This window comes from Acomys russatus, chromosome 4, assembly GCF_903995435.1.
Source record: "Acomys russatus chromosome 4, mAcoRus1.1, whole genome shotgun sequence".
Taxonomy (NCBI): Eukaryota; Metazoa; Chordata; class Mammalia; order Rodentia; family Muridae; genus Acomys; species Acomys russatus.
The window spans coordinates 79,804,985-79,824,115 of record NC_067140.1 but is presented as its reverse complement, the minus strand read 5'-3'; the positions used below and the strand labels follow the sequence as shown (position 1 = coordinate 79,824,115).

The 19,131-nt window shown below is 43.7% G+C and overlaps 2 protein-coding genes across 2 annotated transcripts in view; one reads left to right on the top strand and one right to left on the bottom strand.

Annotated features, from left to right (window-relative positions):
• Positions 1–1,067: 1,067 nt before the first annotated feature.
• Positions 1,068–14,456, bottom strand: Polr3f (RNA polymerase III subunit F). The gene is made up of 9 exons (XM_051144771.1): positions 14,380–14,456; positions 13,411–13,528; positions 8,185–8,252; positions 7,340–7,407; positions 6,334–6,446; positions 4,007–4,150; positions 3,158–3,265; positions 1,826–2,017; positions 1,068–1,296 (listed from the first exon to the last, which is right to left on the bottom strand). Exons 1-9 carry the CDS (start codon positions 14,439–14,441, stop codon positions 1,219–1,221), a joined length of 951 nt encoding a protein of 316 aa, XP_051000728.1. The 5' UTR covers positions 14,442–14,456; the 3' UTR covers positions 1,068–1,218.
• Positions 14,457–15,030: 574 nt separating this feature from the next.
• The window catches only part of Dzank1 (double zinc ribbon and ankyrin repeat domains 1), a 43,716-nt gene continuing 39,615 nt past the window's right edge, over positions 15,031–19,131 (top strand). The window contains exons 1-2 of the mRNA XM_051144770.1: positions 15,031–15,280; positions 16,584–16,700. Coding sequence (XP_051000727.1) covers positions 16,592–16,700 — 109 coding nt within the window. The 5' untranslated portion in view covers positions 15,031–15,280; positions 16,584–16,591. The remainder of the gene's footprint in view (positions 15,281–16,583; positions 16,701–19,131) is intronic.

Genomic DNA, 19,131 nt, shown 5'->3' with positions numbered 1-19,131 from the left:
CTCCTTCAAGAGTGAATGAAAGGCAATCATCTGTTTGTTTGGTTTTTTTTAATTCTATGTGCATTGGTATGAAGGTGTAAGAAGCCCTGGAACTGGAGTTACAGACACTTGTGAGCTGCCATGTGGGTGCTGGGAACTGAACCCGGGTCCTTTGGAAGAGCAGACAGTGCTCTTAACCATTGAGCCATCTCTCCAGCTCCCAATCATCTATTTTTCATTTGTTTTTTGAGACAGGGTCTCTCCCTATATAGCCCTGGCTGTCCTGGAATCCACTCTGTAGACAAGGCTGGCCTTAAACTCAGATGTGCTGCATCTGCCTACCAAGTGCCGGGACTGAAGGAGTGCATTACCACACTCAGTCAGTTTTAGTTTTAATTTTGGCTAAAGGAATAGATGCTATCTAGCCCTTCTAGATAGCATTATCTGTCTATAAGGATTAGACTACAATATTTGAATTTAGTGCTGGTGGTAGTCACACTATAGGCATGGAATAAGACACAGGCCTTTAATCCCAGCACTTGGGAGGCAGAGGCAGGCAGATCTCTATGAGTTCGAGGCCAGCCTGGTCTACAGAGCAAGTTCCAGGACAGCCAGAGCCCCTGTCTCAGGGAAGAAAAAAAAAAAGAATCTGGAAAGAACTGGCAAATAATACAATTAAACCATAAGAGAAAGTTACAGCCTCAGCAATAAGGAACAGTGAGGTTATCCTTTAGTTTGGAGTATCAGTGATGTGAAGACATGTCCAGGACAACAGCATTTGAGAGTGAGGTCAGTAACGGCCTCACTCTTCTGGAAGAAGACTTCCGGGAGGGAAAAGAGAAACCCACTCACTCCCATCACCAGCCATTCATTTCTTCTCAATGAAACCCAACAAAACCCAAACAGAAATGGTGGCAATGAACCTGACACGGTGAGATTCATGGAGCTCTCAATAAGGACTTTAAGTGAGCGGCCTCACACTCAAGCTGCTGTCACAGCACTTGGTCAACATAGGCTTGCTGGCTTCTTTTCCCTTGGTCTTCAGAGCTTCAGGCCATATTACTTACTGAAGAGACTTCCTCATTAAACTTAATCTTCTTTGTCTTCTCTGTCTTCATAAATAAGTATGTTTTGATAGCAGCGAGTCAGTATCCATTGTTGTGAAGTCTGCTCCATCATGAATTGTTTGCTCTCTAAGTAATTCACTTTGCCAGATGTGGTCAAGTTCACAGCTCTCTATTAAAACTCAAGCCACTCTGTCATGTAAATACAATTAGATGGTGAAATCTCACCACCCTCATGGCAGTCATCAAAAACCTTAAAAAGAAACAGTTTGTGTATCAAAACCTCATTCATTTAAAGCAGTATTAAAGAAAAAGGAAGGGAGAGAGAGAGGGAGGGAGGGAGGGAGGGTGGGCACCAGGGGATCAAATCTGCAGCTGAGAGGCCTTGTGTGTACTAAGCGTGTGCTCTGCACTGAGCTACACCCAGCCCTAAGTCCCCTCACTCTTTAGGGGAAACAGCACCACTAGCTCCAAGAACACAGAAGGATTAGAGTGTGTGGTTCCTGGTAGATTCTCAACAAATCTCCTTTCCTTCCCTACAGAGAAGAACAGTTAGTCTTGGTGAAAATGTATCCATTTCAGGGCCAAGAACAGAATGTCTCTAGCCTAAATGTTCCAAGAAAGAACGGAAGGCCTGTTCATTAATGATCTGTCCATCAAGAGTCTGTGGGGGTTTGAGTAGCTCATGTGACACAAGCAGAAAGCCTGGTGTGCCTGCTTTTTCTTAGTGGCATTTGCACATGACGGTGGTAAAAGCACACAGTGAAGCAGCATTCACTTACGGGGCAGAGTCCACAGGGTGCCCGGACCAAGCCCGTAGGTGGGAGGATTGGGTTGACTGCCCTGTACAGTTTCATGTGTCCATCTACACTGCCAACAGTGCCTTCCTTCGCAGCGATGATCGTCATCTCCACTTTCCCGTCATAAATGAGTGTGTTCAAGATGGTTTCAATGTCCTCCATGGACAGCTCTACCTAGAAAGGGGCTACGTTAGAAAGGATGCACACAGGATAAGGAAACATCCTTTCAGAGGAGGGTCACAGCTGCTCAGTCAAGTGGAGAGGCCATGTTCTGCAGAAGAGTAATGGAAGACACAAGTAGGATGACCGTCCACATTAGCACAAACCACTGAGAGACTAAGGGCAGAGGTCTAACTTCCTGCTGAGCCTCACATCACTGAGGTCATCAGCATTGAATAACAAAAACAAAAACCTAAGTCTCATGAAATAACATTTCTTTGGCAACCAAAAACCCATAAAAAAGAAATATCCCTCCCCAAGAATTTGATAGCGATTCTTTTTTTTTTTTTTTTTTGGTTTTTCGAGACAGGGCTTCTCTGGGCAGCTTGGCTGTCCTGGACTCACTTTGTAGACCAGGCTGGCCTTGAACTCACAGTGATCCGCCTGCCTCTGCCTCCCGAGTGCTGGGATTAAATTAAAGGCGTGCGCCACCACGCCCGGCCTTGATAGAGATTCTTAAAATGTCTAGTTCCTAATTTTTTTTTGTTTGTTTTGGTATTTTGAGTCAGGGTTTCTCTGTATACCCTGGCTGTCCTGGACTCCCTTTGTATATCAGGCTGGCCTCAAACTCAAGAGATCCTCTTGCCTCTGCGTCCCAACTGCTGGGATTAAATGTGTGCACCACCACACTCAGATTACTTCCTAGTTTTTTTTTAATCAATGAGAAATCTGAACCAGGAAGTGAAAATGACTTGTCCAAATGGCATGTTGGCTTCTTTGCTGATCATGAAAAACATCAGTGTCCTTACATAAAGGTTTTCAAAAGGGTGCTGATGATAGCACTTACATTTCATTAAGTAAGAAAGTATCAATAAATGACACTAACATTGTACCAAACTCAACTGTCAATCAAGGACTTATCAGAACATTTTGAATTTGGGTCGTGAACAGCACCCAGGTCCACACTCAAGAACAGGTCAGCCAGAGTCAGACGGCCAGAGGACTCTGCCAACTTTAGAGCAGCGCCTTTTCACTGTGGGCTCACAGAATGTGTACCTGGAAGGGCCTGGGTCAAACACAGCACAAGCTACAGCCTCCTGAGGAGGACCACACCTTCTAAGATGGGGGGAGGGGGGAAGAAGGGGGGTCTCTGACCTTACTGATGCCCAGCTCACAGATGTACTTCCACACTTCATGTGATGAGGCAAATGAGCTGTTCCTCTGTATCATGGGATTCTGTTTGCTGTCTCTCGCTGTCTCTGCCTGTGAGATCAGAACAAGGGACTCAAACTTCTGAGCGCTTCCAGCAGGAGCATCTGCTGTTTAGTAAAAGGTTCCAATTTTAGGAGTTTCTTTTCTTTCTTTTTTTGTTTTTATTTCAAGACAGGGTTTCTCTCTGTAGTCTCAGCTGTTCTAGACTCAATTTGCAGACCAGGCTGGCCTCGAACTCACCAAGATTCGCCTGCCTCAGCCTACAGAGTGCAGGGATTAAAGGCGTGCACCATCATGTCCAGGCAATTTTAGGATTGTTTTGTTTTGTTTTTTGTTCAAGATTTATTTATTATGTATACAATGTTCTGTCTGCACGTGTGCCTGCCCACCAGAAGAGGGCACCAGATCTCATTATAGATGGTTGTGAACCACCATGTGGCTGCTGGGAATTGAACTCAGGACCTCTGGAAGAGCAACCAGTGCTCTTAACCACTGAGCCATCTCTCCAGCCCCCAATTTTAGGATTTTAATCTTACAAAATACAATATACAAGAGTAAATCTTTCATAAAGCCACTTTTTTCTTTTCTTTTTTTTCCCCCTCCGGTTTTTCAAGACAGGGTTTCTCTGTGTAGACTTGTCTGTCCTGGATTCACTTTGTAGACCAGGCTGGTCTCGAACTCACAGGGATCCGCCTGCCTCTGCCTCCCGAGTGCTGGGATTACAGGCGTGCGCCACCACTGCCCGACGAAGCCACTTTTTCAAGGGCTTGTGATGTTTCCTTAATATCTCACCTTGGTTTGTAGGAATTTGAAACACTGCTGGTTAAGCACCTCAACAAATTCAGATTCAAAATCTTGGTCACTGTACCAGGCTCCGCCAGTCACAGATCGGTCTGGCTGTAGGTTATAGAGCATATAAACCTTCTTTTTGGAGGCCTAGGGAAGAATATGCACAGATCATTTCTTTATAACTTTTTCCAGAAACTGAGCTGGAAAACTAAACTTTATATTTTAGAACACTTTTCAATGTACAGAACTCCTGCAATGCTGCTGAACTTGGGATTGTCCTCTAAAGCGAGGGCCGTCTTCAGGGGTGGAAGAAAGGGAAGGAGGACGGTGCCTCCAACCCAGTCAGAACTCCGCTGCAGCCAGCACTGCCCATGGGCTGCCACATAGAGTAGGGTCAGGAGCCTCACAGGAAGGAACGAACACTGGTTCAGAGAGAGTGCAGTGCTTAAGCACATTTTCCTTTGCCTTGAGTTTTATAGACACCACTCATTTTTACAAGTACTCATATCAGCCCCTATTCCTCCAACCCCTACGTGGTATTGTTTCCAAAATTCTGTCATATTTAGTGATTTTCATTTTTAAAAAAATTATTTACTTAATGTGTGTGGGTATCTGTATATTTGGGCCTGTTTACCCACAAAGGCTAGAAGGTGTCAGACCCCCTAGAACTGGGTCTGCAGGAGTTGCAGGCAACTGTGAAGCGCCATGTGCATGCTGGGAATTGAACCGGAATCCTCTGGAAGAGCAGCCAGTGCCCTTAACTGCTGGGCCATAGCCAACCCCTAGTTTCTAATTTTAGATTCTGTATTCCACTCTGTTGAAAAAAAGAAAAAAGATGTGGGCAGGAGAGAGGGCTCAGAGGTTAAGAGCACTGGCTGCTATTCTAGAGGTCCTGAGTTCAATTCCCAGCAACCACATGGTAGCTCACGACCATCTATGTCATCTAATGCCCTTTTCTGGCCTGCAGATGTACATGCATGCAAAACACTGTACATGTAGTAAATAAATAAATAGATCTTTTTTAAAAAAAAGATGTAGGGCTGGAGAGACGGCTCAGAGGTTGGGAGCAAGGTCTGTTCTTCCAAAGATCCTGAGTTCGGTTCCCAGCAACCACATGTTGGTCGCAGCCATCTGTGATGAGATCTGGTGCCTTATTCTGGTGTACACATGTGGGCAGAAAACTGTATAAATAAATAAATCTTAAAAAAAAAAAAAAAAAATGCCAGCACTCAGGAGGCAGAGGCAGGCGGATCGCTGTGAGTTCAAGTTCAGCCTGGAATACACAGAGAAACCCTGCCTTGAAAAACATTAAAAAAAAAAAAGATGCAGCTGGTTGGGCATGGTGGCATACATCTGTAAATCCCATGACTCAGGTGGTTAAGGCAGAAAAGATTCTGCATTCAAGACCAGGTTTGGTTATAGGTTTTTTTGTTTGTTTGTTTTTGTTTTTCAAGACAGGGTTTCTCTGTGTAGCCTTGGCTGTCCTGGACTTGCTTTGTAGACCAGGCTGGCCTTGAACTCACAGAGATCCACCTGCCTCTGCTTCCCTGAGTGCCGGGATTACAGGCATGAGCCACCATGCCTGGCTCAGGTCTGGTTATATTATTAGACCTCTCTCTCAAAATAAAAAATAGCTCAATTAAGACTACTCTGTACTCTGTCTATTGGTTTCAACACTGCTTAACACTTTTGTTATACAGAACAGTTTAGCTGCCCAGAAACATCGACTGTGCTTCGCCTATTCAACTCTCTCTAGGACCTACTCCCAAGACCCGCATGTATCTTTAACTGTCTTATGTCTTCAATGTCATGTATTTGGAATCATAGTGTGCTGCCTTGTTAGCGACTTCTCACACCAAGCAACAGGCATTATGATCACTCCATGTCTTCACAATACGTCATTTTTTTAATCACTGAATATTCCAGGTAGAGAGAGAGGGGGAAAAAAAGGAAAAACACAAATATGGTGTAAGAGACACATGACAGGATCTTTCGCTGACTTGGTCATTAATGTATCAGTACCTGTCATATGAGTGAAACAATGTGCTAAGAAAAGTAAGTTACCTCACACAACACAAAACTTGGAAGCACACGCAAGGCTCCTACTCTCTCTACTGGGGAACATAGGGCAAAGTTTGTGATAACGGAGACATCAGGAGTTCAGTAGGCAGCAGGTTCAAGTCAGCACAACAGGAGCTACATTTTCAGTCTTTTAAAATAATGTTTCGTCCTAAATCCCACCATGAACTAAAGAGTGAAAGACTGACAACACAGCTGGCACAGTTTCCTCAAGTGAATTTAGGGCGGAGCCCAGGGAGCCAAGTACTCACAGCCACAGACTTCACGGCTTTGATAAGCTTTTTACTCTCCAAATTCTTGAGAATTTTGTTAATTTCCGTTAATGGCAAGTTACTTTTGTATCGAATATCTCTGCTCCATATTCCTGAAAGAAAGTAGGAAAGCTGACAGCACATCCTTCAACACAAATAACTGTTTTCAGAAACTTGAGAGCCTGAATACAAAAGCACTTAGATCTTTATTTTGTTCTTTGAAGTTACTTTAAGCTAGTAACTAGGTGTATGTGTTATATTCCAACTGGACACTTATTGGAATCTTGGTGCGCTGTTTTGGTTGGTTGGTTTTTGGACAGGCCCTCACCATGCAATCCTGCCTGGACTGAACTTGCTATACAGACCATGTTGGCCTTGAACTCAGAGATCCACCTGCCTCTGCCTCCGCTAGTATTAGGATAAAGGGGTACATCACCACCTAGTGGGACGTTTTCTAAAAAATATACAACAAGAACATTTTTGGAATGAAAACAAAAGCAAACCCATGAACACTGTTGAGTTAACTTACATCACATCTCCCATCCGATCTCTTACCCTAATCTCAGTTTTCTGATAGCTTCATTTAAGACTATAAAAGTGAAAAAGAAACTTAAATTTGGATCAGGGTCACCTGCCGTCCTCAACCAAGGGGGTCGGGAAATAGTAAAGTTTAGCTGCTTCGATGAATGCACATCTATTATTTAAACAACGTTCTATTTGTAAGACAAAAAGGGTGTGGTTCTTCCACGCACTAAGCACCCGTGTGGGAAATCATGAGTTTTCTTTCAAAGAAAGAAAGCTGTACGTGAAGAAAGAGACTATGTATAAAAACATTCGTGCATAACTGCGTAGGATATGCCTGCAATCCCAGCACTCAGGAAGAGAAGCAAGAAGCCAGTGAGTAGGAAAGCCCGATGGACATTAACAGGATCCTCTAAAATAAACAGAAGAGCGGAAGTGCCGTGGCCTAGCCCTGAGGACAGCACGGCATCCACCACACGCTCACCTTTGTTGCCTGCATCCTCTATGATTTGGTAGACAAGTTTTTCCTGGTTATCGGACCCCTTCATTTTACTGCAGGGAATAAAGCAGAATTTAAAAAGGAAAATTGTGCGCTGTATTAACATCTACATGAGTTCTTAAGTTAATCAGCAGACAAGGTTATCACATTGACTTATTTAGGAAAAGAGCAGCTTACCTTAAAAAGAATGAGACATAGCTGTGTGTACCAATATGAAAAGATGTCCAAAGTAAAATAAGTGGCAAAAGCAAGTTACAGAACAGTATGGATAACATGATCCAGCTTTGTTTAAGAAAGAAAGAAAGAAAGAAAGAAAGAAAGAAAGAAAGAAAGAAAGAAAGAAAGAAAGAGAGAGAAAAGAAGGGAGAAAGAAAGAAAGAGATAATGTATAAACACAGAATCATCTATGAATATTTAAATCTGTCTAGAAGAAATTACCAAGAGCAGCTACTCTGGGAGTGGAAGTACAGGACAGAAAGCAGGGATGATATGGATTTACATCAGTTTCCTTATTTTGAGGCAGGGTCTTTCTTTCCACATTTAGCCTAAATTGCCCTAGACCTCATCATCCTCCTGCCTCCACCAACCACACATCAGGGTCACAGCACGCACCTCCATGTACACACGGCCTCACACAACTTGGGCCAGCGCTGACTGTGCTGTGTAGCTAAGGGAGGCCCCGGACTTCCTGCCCGACTTCCCAAGAGCACGGATACACCTGCCTGCCACAATACCTATTACTACACTAGCTTTATTTTTTTTTTTTTGGATATATAGATTACTTCTGCAATACTCAAATTTTTCTTAAAATTAAATAAGTGCTTACTTACCCAGCATTCTGAGAATCCTTTATTCTATATAATAGGCCTGTATTACTCCTTAAAAGGTCCAGTTGACCCTTTAAAACAGAAAGTCACAGTCAATTACTCTGGAAATACATCAATTCTGGTGACAAGTGTTAATACAGTTTTAAGTGTGTTTATTACACTAAACGATTCTGCCTCCCACATTTGTCAGTTCTTGTTCTGAGACAGAGAGTTTTATCTACACATCACAAACAAGGTATTCTGAAAAACTTATCTAAAGATATTTTAAGCTAAATATACTAACAATGTCCCACATGCTACCTTGACTTGTTTATTTGGCCAGGGCATAAACAACTTTTAAATTTTTTATTTTATTTTTTAGCCAGGTAGCAGTGGTGCACACCTTTAATCCCAGCGCTCAGGAGGCTGAGGCAGGCAGATCTCTGAGTTTGAGGCCAGCCTGGTCTACAGAATGAGTTCCAAGATAGCCAGGGCTACACAGAAAAACTCTTGTCTTGGGGGAAAAAAAAACACTTTATTTTATTTCTTAACGTATATGGGCATTTGTACATCATGTGTAGACAATGCTCGTGGAAGCCAAAGAGGCCACTAGATCACTGGAACTGATGTTACAGCCACATGTGAACCATCATGTATGTGGGTCCTGGAAATCAAAGTCAGGTCCTCTGTAGGAAGAGCAAATGCTCTTTACCCTGGGGGCTGAGGAGATGGCTTAGCAGTTAAAAGCACCGGCTGTTCTTACAGAGGTCTGGGGTTCAGTTCTCAGGGTCTGCATGCAGCCTACAACAGCCTGTGACTTCAGTTCCAAGGCACCAAGGCCTTCTTCTGGTCTTTGTGGGTACCAGGAATGCATGCAGTGCACAGAAAACGCATGCAAGTAAAACACACAGACACACACACAAAATAAAATTAAATCTTTTCTGGTTTTGGTTTTGTTTTTCGAAAAAGGGTTTCTCTGTGTAGCACTGACTGTTCTGGAACGCACTCTGTAGACCAGGCTGGCCTTGAACTAAGAGAAGCCACCTTCCTCTGCCTTCCAAGTGCTGGTATTAAAGGAATGAGCCACCACTGCCTGGAGAAAGTAAATCCTTTAAAAAAAAAAAAAAAAAGTTGCTTTAGGATAATATATAAAAATCCACATTAGAATCCAAAGAATTCCAAATTATATAAGATATGAATAAATATAACTAAAATACAAGTTGTATTAATAAAAATTTCATCTAGATAAAGTATAAATATTACACACACAAAAAATATATACATGACTATTCACAGCACACCAACTAAGTTAAACTACAGAGTTACAGTAACATTTACTAATATCTACATTTTAATTCCATGATAAAAGAATTAGGCAGAAAGGTTAAAGAATGAACAAAAGGTCTCTAATAGTGGCATTACATATAATTAAGCAAAGAGAGATAAAATATGTCCTCTTGTGCCTTTGAACCTCCTTGGGCCTTGGCATTTGAAGGACCCAGGTGTGTGCAGCACTGGACTTGCAGCATTTATGGAAACTATAACCAAGAGGGGGCCTACACCAAGTGTTAAGACTATAAAATAGGCTTACCTACTGCACAAATGACAACACCCTCCCTTCTTCCCCACCTCACCAAAGTGGGATCACAAAACTCAATTCAGAGGTTCCCTTCTGTCATTTATTTAGCCTATTCTAAGCACCTGTGCTGTGCCATTGTTAGGTTAGCTGTTGTGCTGTATTGTTGTTAGGCGAGCTGTTGTGCTGTGCCATTGTTAGGTTAGCTGTTGTGCTGTGCCATTGTTAGGTTAGCTGTTGTGCTGTGCCATTGTTAGGTTAGCTGTTGTGCTGTGCCATTGTTAGGTTAGCTGTTTGCTGTACTGTTGTTAGGCTGGCTGTTGGGCTGTATCATTGTTAGGCTAGCTGCTGTGCTGTGCCGTTGTTAGGGTGGCTGTTGTGCTGTACTGTTGTTAGGCTGGCTGTTGTGCTGTGCTGTTGTTAGGCTGGCTGTTGTGCTGTACTGCTGTTAGGCTGGCTGTTGTGCTGTGCCGTTGTTAGGGTGGCTGTTGTGCTGTACTGTTGTTAGGCTGGCTGTTGTGCTGTACTGCTGTTAGGCTGGCTGTTGTGCTGTGCCGTTGTTAGGGTGGCTGTTGTGCTGTACTGTTGTTAGGCTGGCTGTTGTGCTGTGCTGTTGTTAGGCTGGCTGTTGTGTTGTACTGTTGTTAGGCTGGCTGTTGTGCTGTGCTGTTGTTAGGCTAGCTGTTGTGCTGTGCTGTTGTTAGGCTGGCTGTTGTGCTGTACTGTTGTTAGGCTAGCTGTTGTGTTGTGCTGTAGTTAGGCTGGCTGTTGTGCTGTACTGTTGTTAGGCTGGCTGTTGTGCTGTGCCACAGTTAGGCTGGCTGTTGTGCTGTGCTGTAGTTAGGCTGGCTGTTGTGCTGTACTGTTGTTAGGCTGGCTGTTGTGCTGTACTGTTGTTAGGCTGGCTGTTGTGCTGTACTGTTGTTAGGCTGGCTGTTGTGCTGTACTGTTGTTAGGCTGGCTGTTGTGCTGTGCTGTAGTTAGGCTGGCTGTTGTGCTGTGCTGTTGTTAGGCTGGCTGTTGTGCTGTGCTGTTGTTAGGCTAGCTGTTGTGCTGTGCCACAGTTAGGCTGGCTGTTGTGCTGTGCTGTAGTTAGGCTGGCTGTTGTGCTGTACTGTTGTTAGGCTGGCTGTTGTGCTGTGCTGTTGTTAGGCTAGCTGTTGTGCTGTGCTGTAGTTAGGCTGGCTGTTGTGCTGTGCCACAGTTAGGCTGGCTGTTGTGCTGTGCTGTAGTTAGGCTAGCTGTTGTGCTGTGCTGTAGTTAGGCTAGCTGTTGTGCTGTGCCACAGTTAGGCTGGCTGTTGTGCTGTGCTGTAGTTAGGCTGGCTGTTGTGTTGTACTGTTGTTAGGCTGGCTGTTGTGCTGTACTGTTGTTAGGCTGGCTGTTGTGCTGTGCTGTTGTTAGGCTGGCTGTTGTGCTGTGCTGTAGTTAGGCTGGCTGTTGTGCTGTACTGTTGTTAGGCTGGCTGTTGTGCTGTACTGTTGTTAGGCTGGCTGTTGTGCTGTGCTGTTGTTAGGCTGGCTGTTGTGCTGTGCCACAGTTAGGTTGGCTGTTGTGCTGTACTGTTGTTAGGCTGGCTGTTGTGCTGTGCCACAGTTAGGCTGGCTGTTGTGCTGTACTGTAGTTAGGATAACTGTTGTGTTGTACTGTTGTTAGGATAGCTGTTGTGCGAGTGGGCAATTTGTTGTTGTAATTATAGGACTGAGGATTGAACACATCATGCAGATGAGGTGACAGCTCTACCACTGAGCTACACTTTCATTATACAGCCTAGGTGAGTGTTCTACCACTTCAAGCCCAAACAAATTCTAAAAAGGATGACTTCAATAATATCTGGTTGGCATTAAGAGAGAGACGAGGGGGGGGTGCTGGAGAGATGGCTCAGAGGTTAAGAGCACTGTCTGTTCTTCCAAAGGCCCTGAGTTCAATTCCCAGCAACAACATGGTGGCTCACAACCATCTACAATGAGATCTGGTTCCCTCTTCTGGCCGGCAGGCACACACACAAGCAGAATATGTATAAATAATAAATAAATAAATATTTCTTAAAAAGAGAGAGAGACAAGGGTAGATGCACACTGAGAGTAAAGACTGTGGCCCACCCTGGAGGCTCCAGGCACTTTCCTGGAGGCAACAGCAGAGCTGAATCCTAAGGGACAACACGGAGTCATTCTACGCAGAAAAGGAAGCCCAGACATCACCAACACTTTTTTCCTTTGGGTGAGAACAGAAGTCACTGGTCCACTGCTTGTTTTTTTACTAATAAAATTTCATCAGAAAAAAAAGCCACAACCACCTGTTTATGTATCACTGTTTACAGCTCATAACTGCTTCGTGTTAAAATGACAAGTGACACAGCTGTGACAGAAATCAGATGGGCCACATATATTTTATTTACCACTTCATAGAGAAGTTTGCTAAATTCTGAGCCACAAAGTTGAAGACAAAAGCTTAACAAAAGGCTCATCTACCTCTATAATCTCTGCATCTAGAGCCTTCAGATATAGCACAAGGCTGGAAGTTTTAAAAAAGCAAACAAACCATTTGGAAGAGGCCTAGTGTAGGACTCTTTGAACTGCTATTAAAACCAAACTGAGACGCCTTCAGGAAAAGGGACTATAACGGCTGGTGACAGCAGAGGGATAAGGCGGTTTAAAGCAGGGGACAGTACTTGGTGGGGCACTTTCCAAAAGCTGGAAGAGAAGCATTAGGGCTCCAAGGCTGTTGGGCTTCACTGAAAACTCCCCTGCAGTCTCTGAAGCTGAGGCTGACTGCTTCCCAAAGACCACCAGTGGGTCTTCCTCCTGCTCTCGAAAAGCTCAGTGACACTGTGATACCCAATCAATAGGCTATTGATAACTCAAAGAAAGCCACAGTGCAAATACTCTATAGGGAACGGCTAAGTGCTAGCAGCAGGAAGCAAAACAAGGTGAGGATAGACTACACCCATGTGACCTTTGTGTTAATTAACCTAATACCATAATTAGTTATAACAGAATTGCATGTAGTTTCTTCATCTTGTCAGATGGCACATAATTACTTTTTCTTCCAATTCAGACATTCTAATCCTTTCCCTGGTTCAGAATCAAGTCATGATTTTGGCTTTACAATTAGTGTACTGGTTCACTAAAAAGAAAAAAGAGGCTTATCAAAAAATAAAATTAAAAAAAAAAAAAAAAGAGGCTTATCACGCTATTATTAGCTCATGTAATTATGGTGGGTGAGAATTCTTATAGTCTACCTCCTGGAGCCTCAGGGAGGCCAGTGGCAAAGGTCAATGGCATGAATCTGATGCACTAGCCTCGGAGATGCAAAGTAAGCGGTGAAGACGCAATCTGAAAGCCTGAAGAGGAAGAGTGGTGAAGGCCAGAGATTGGTACTGGAACTCAACGTAGGCCTGGAGTGAGGTCCTCTGTCCTCCATCCATTGTGTCACTTAGGCTCATACGAGATTGGATGGTGCCCACTCACCTTCTATACCCAGTTCAGCAATTCAAATGCTACCATATTCTAGAACATCTCAGAAACAACAGACCCTAAAACTCTAACCCTAACCCTAAAACTCTCATAATCAGCCAAGTTGACACATAAACTTAACCATCCCAACCATGTGACATGCAGCAATGAAAACCACAATACACAACAAAGCACATAAATTAGCAGAATTCACCTTACCATGGACAACAGTCTATTGATGGCCACCGCCCGCTGTTGAGCTTCAATGTGAGGCATTTCATTTTGAATTACTTGATCTGTGATTCCGTGAGGGAACTGGTGGCATAACTCTATAATTCTAGGAACAAAGGCATTAATGATTTATGTTTGCTTTGTTTCAAAAGGCAAATAAGGGAAATACAATATAGTTATCTATTAAAACTGAAATTTCAATGTTATCAGAGGGAATACAAACAACAAAATGAAGCCGGGCTTGGTGGCGCACGCCTTTAATCCCAGCACTCGGGGGACAGAGGCAGGCGGATCGCTGTGAGTTCGAGGTCAGCCTGGTCTATAAAGTGAGTCCTGGACAGCCAAGGCTACACTGAGAGACCCTGTCTCAACTGCCCCCCCCCAAACAACAACAACAACAAAGTGAGCCGGACGTGTTAATCCCAGCACTCGGGAGGCAGAGGCAGGCGGATCTCTGTGAGTTCGATGTCAGTCTAAGACAGCCAAGGCTACACAGAGAAACGCTGTCTCGAAAACAAACAAACAACACCGCCACAAAGTGAAGCGGAAGGCAAATGTGGAATGTATGGAGGAGGGGAGTAATAAACTGAACCCTAACTTGGCCTGAACGTTTTCTTACGAAACGACCCTTGACAACGGAGCAGTCCTACATTCGAACACACGCCCAAGTACTACGGGGACAATGCAGCTGGGTCTCTTTTCAGGCATTGGCCTGTCACGTTCTAATGGAATCCCGGAGACGCCAGTTACATCAAGTTTCAAGTTGTCACGCTGCTCTGGAGCTTCTGAAGAGTTCTACTCTCCCTATTGGAGAGGAGACGCCCAGGAACACTGCAACCCCGGCCCCGCGTGTCCACCCAGCCTGCTCCGGCCTCTCCCCGGGACTGCGAGAGAAGGGGTCCGGCTATGCCAGCTGACGGCGAGCCCTGGGTCGGGAACCTCGCTTTACTGCGTTACCTGTTTTCTATTTCCACCGGATCCGCGTCCGGCGGCTGCACCTTCACCTTCACCTCGGCCATGAGGGCAGGTTAAGAGACTACTGGAAAAGTCGCCCCACGCAGCGCGCTTGTAAGTCTCGGGCACCGGTGGAGGGGCGCGCCCGGCGGGCGAGGGGCCTTCTTCGTCCGGTCGCGCCGGGCCTTCTTCATCGGATCGACTTGGGGCGCCCAAGCTGTGCCTGCTCCACTTTGCTCAGCAGTGTCGCCGCGGCGACTCCTTTCCGTGGTACCGTATTTTAGGGCCTGTCGGACATGCGGCTCTGGCTCCCGCACGCTGAGTAGGGGCGCATTTTTCAGCCCCGCCTCTTCCAGCCGCCGAGAAGGCATATTTTTGGATACCTACAACAAAGCGTCGCAGGAAAAGCTGGGGGCGGGTACCAGACGGACTCCATGGCCAGAGACAAGGGCGGGGCTGGTTGCTAGGAAGTCGATTTCCCTACCAATCATCGGCTCGGCTCCCGGTGGGCGGGCCGCGGGCCGCAGCGTCTATGGTAACGCAAGCTGCGGCGGAGGAGTGTCGTGAGACGGAGAGAGGCTAGACACCCCGTTGGCGGCGACGGAGGTGCGTCGGGGGCCTTATCTCTGTCCTTGAGGCTGGAGGAGGGTGAGGAGAATGGCCTTTCTCATTTGGTTGGGAGGGATCCAGGCGTCTCGGACTGCCTTGAGAGGATATGACGCGGGTCCGGGTCCTGTCTGGGCAGAGAGGAGATAGATGGTCCAGGTGAAGGATGTTGGGAGATGCGGGTGGCATGACACCGACAGCAGGCTGCAGTGTGGACCTAGCGAATCAGCCTTCTCTGTCTCCGTCGCGTGAGGTCCATTGATCACTCCAGCCTTCCAAGGACAGCTAATAGCTAACCGTGAGCAAATTAGTCTCTATCCAATTGTGTTTATTTACAATCTAGTCTTCAGCTATCTTTATTTTAACTGAGTCTCGCTCAAAGGGAGACGTGAAAATAGGCAGAGCCCCCTAGATCCAGCCTCGTTTCTGAAGAGTGGGGTACCTGCAGTTTTTATTCTTGGCCCTCAATCTGGAACAAAAAGGCATTACATTCACCTTTTAATCTAATTACCCCACTTTCCAGAACAAGATACGCCAAAAACGCAAAGATGTTCAGAACATTATCAGAATTCCAACGACCAAACTTAAAAAACAAAACAATAGCCTAGCCATCGAACAACAAATTGTTACGTGAAATTTTGTCAATAAAAATGAGAATGCAAGGCCAGGCAGTGGTGGCGCTCGCCTTTAATCCCAGCATGCTTGAGGCATAGGCCGGCATCACTAAGTTCTAGGCCAGCCTGGTCTACAGAGCGAGCTCCAGGGAGCCAAGGCTGTTACACTGAGAAACCCTGTCTCCAAAACCAAAAAAAAAAAAAAAAAAAGATGCAAAATGTTGACTCTAAAAGTAGGGTGGATGTGTACATTATAATTGAATAATTATGTAGCCGTAATCATTGAACCGTTGAAGCAGCAATGCAAGGTGCAAATACTGCTTTAACAGGACTCCTCCCAACCTCAAAGAAAAGATTCATAAGGTCTCTGTCCTGCTAGTTATTTACAAAGCAGTAGAGTGAATGGGGAACTGTGTTTGCTGATTTATATCCATGTTGACGTCCTTTCTACTGAGAACTGATGTTCTGCAGTCTTTGCAGTGTATTTTCATACATACAGTCTACTGCAATGGCCAACGTAAGACTGTGGGGCTTAGAACTTCTTTTGAAAGTTGGCTCTAACTGCTACGTGCAATGTTACTTGTTCCCTTCTGTTACATAACGAGCTGCCTTCAAGTCAGAAGAGTGGCTGTGCATGTGTGCACTAGCTAAAGGCAGTGGAGAGTGGATGAACCTGAGATCAGAACCTGAGGGGTGGGTCCTGTTCTGCCTCATTCAGTTAACCTGCCCTTTTAAAGCAGCTCCAGGCTCCTATCAAATCCATCCTTTTGCCTTGATAAGATGTAAAGTATTAGGTGAATATTCAATGGCAAACACACAGCTAAATGTAATAATTTCACTAAATAAGGTATCATCTGTGGGTGGCATATTAATGATATTCCCTTTAGACTTTACTGGCTTCCTGCATTTAAAATAAGTGGTATTCTGTAGTTTTTGTGTTTAGACATTGGTTTGTGATGGAATTTTTATCTAATTTTTTGATCTAAGGAGAAAACATGACTGCTGGTTCAGTGTGTGCCCCTCAGATCATACCACTGCGAGTGCCTCAGCCTGGAAAAGCTAACCATGAAATTGACACGAATACTCTTTTGGAAATGAAATCTGGTAGGAAGCACATGTATTTCCAATATTTACAGCAACATTGTTATACTCTGTGTTCATGCATGGCTGGTTGATATCTTTGCATGTTTTCTATATTGAAACTTTAGAAATCTGTGCATCTTCCACAAATTGAAAGTGTTATTCTTAAAAAAAAAAAAAAAAAAAAAAAAGTGTTATTCTTGGACAGTTTGTAGAGCAGTATGTATGTGTTTATGTTTTCTGAGTCAAGATACTACTGTATAGCCAAGATCAGCCTTGAACTCTACATATAGCCCAATAGGGCTTGAATTTGCCGCAATCCTCCTGTCTCAACCTCCCACATGCTTGGAGTATAGGTATTTATCACCACACCAGTTTGAATAGCATATATTTAAATAAAAACGAGCAGGTTGCTAGTTGAAGCACCTTCTTGTCTCACCCGAGTGGAGGTAAGATATCCAGTGTGTCACCAACTTTTCTAAGGATGCTTCTTACTTTTCTGTGGTAATAAATGTGACCTACAAATACAGATCACCGAGTACAAATGGGTGGAAATTGAATTCCAGTTTGACCTTGGGTGCATTGCTTAGTTTTTCTTTTTCTTTTCTTCTTTCTTTCTTTGTTTTTTGAGACACGGTTTCCCTGTTTAATATCCCTGGTTGTCTTGGACTCAATCTGTAGACCAAGCTGGCCTCAAACTCACAGAGATCTACTGGCCTCTGGCCTCTGCCTCCCAAGTGCTGGGATTAAAGGCGAGAGCCACCCCACCCAGCCCACTTAGTTACTGTGAGTGTCAGTGTCTTCGTGGTAAGATGAGGACAGTCACACACACCACCAGAGCCCCTAGGAGGAATAAATAAGTTTCTGTGTACTGGTATGTGGACTGCCATATTAAGTTGGTATATGTGAGGCATACAAGATTTACCGCATAACAAAATAAAATTTAACTATTACAAAAACAAAGTTGTAGACAGCACTTAATATTAAATCTGTTTGCATATGTATATGTATATAAATAATCCATGCAAAGAAGTTTTATTGATAAGACATATTAACAAATATTTGTATTAAAAGACTTTTAAATTATATATGCATAATGTATATATTTAGACATGTAAATGGGGGAGGGGAGGGAAGGAAGGACGAAAGAGGAAAGTTTAACAGCAGAGACCTTGTGAGTATGACCAAGGCCCTGGTTCAGTTACCATTGCTGCAAAATTAACAAATAAAAAACAAAAGGAAGAAAGAAAATACAAAATCTTTTCTTTTATGTATAATATCTAGACTTTTTCCTTTAAAGACTTGAAAGTTGAGGTGGGACCTTTGGGAGGAGGGAGCGGAGTGGTGCAGTTGGGAAGGAAAGACAGGCAAGGACAACAGAAGGAAGGAATGAGTAAATGCAAAAGTGTCCTAATGGAACTCATTGCTTCCCACGGTGAATTTAAGCTAATAGTAAAAGGGAAAATTAGGTGCTGGAGAGATGGCTCAGAGGTTAAGAGCACTGGCTGCTCTTCCAAAGGTCTTGAGTTCAAGTCTCAGCACCCACATGGCAGCTTACCACCATCTATAATGAGATCTGGTGCCCTCTTCTGTTGTGTATATCAAGGCAGAACAGTATATGCATAATAAATAAATAAATCTTTTTTAAGGGAAAAATAGGCAAAGGATATGAAAAACATTTTTATAGGTAATGAAAAACAAATGTCATTTCCATAAATGAAAATAAGCTTCTAGCCACCCAATCACTTGCTCCTTGGGACGGACTTTTCTCCTGTTTAGTTTACTAGAAAATATTTAATTACTGTCTGATAAAATAAATTTGATTGGCTGTTTAATGTTTGTGTCCCTTCAAATGTATGTTCTATAAAGAAAGAAATGTGAGATAGGACATAGAATTCATGTGCAAAGAGAAGGGAAAATAAAATATAAACCGTATGTTTACACAGATACAAGAGATTTTCAAAGATACCTGATATACCATGGGTATCTGGTATGAAGGCTGCCCCATTTTACAGCCATTTTTAACCATTTTAATTTTAAATTACATCTGTTAATTACAGTTAAATGTTTTCAAGAAGTATAGGAATCATTTACTGAGACTGAATAAAATATAATAAAATAATTCTTAAGAAAGGCTCCAAAAAAGTAGTGTTGCTTTCTATGCAGTTTGTACTATCTTAAAGCTGACCCTTATTTTATCTGTATTAATACGTACTGAAAAGACAGAGAGCGCAGTGGTCAGGAGTATGGGCTTTGTACTCACCTAGCCGAAGGCAAACCACGTGTCATAAACATGTAGGCCAATAAGTCCTGTGTATTTTAAGATGTTCAAAGCCACTGCCATTTCAACTAGAAGGCCATTAATCACTTTCCTTTTCCTAAATCTTTTTTCTACTCCCATTTTCTTTCAAGAATAATTTTTATTTTATTTTATATGTATGGGTGTTCTGCCTAC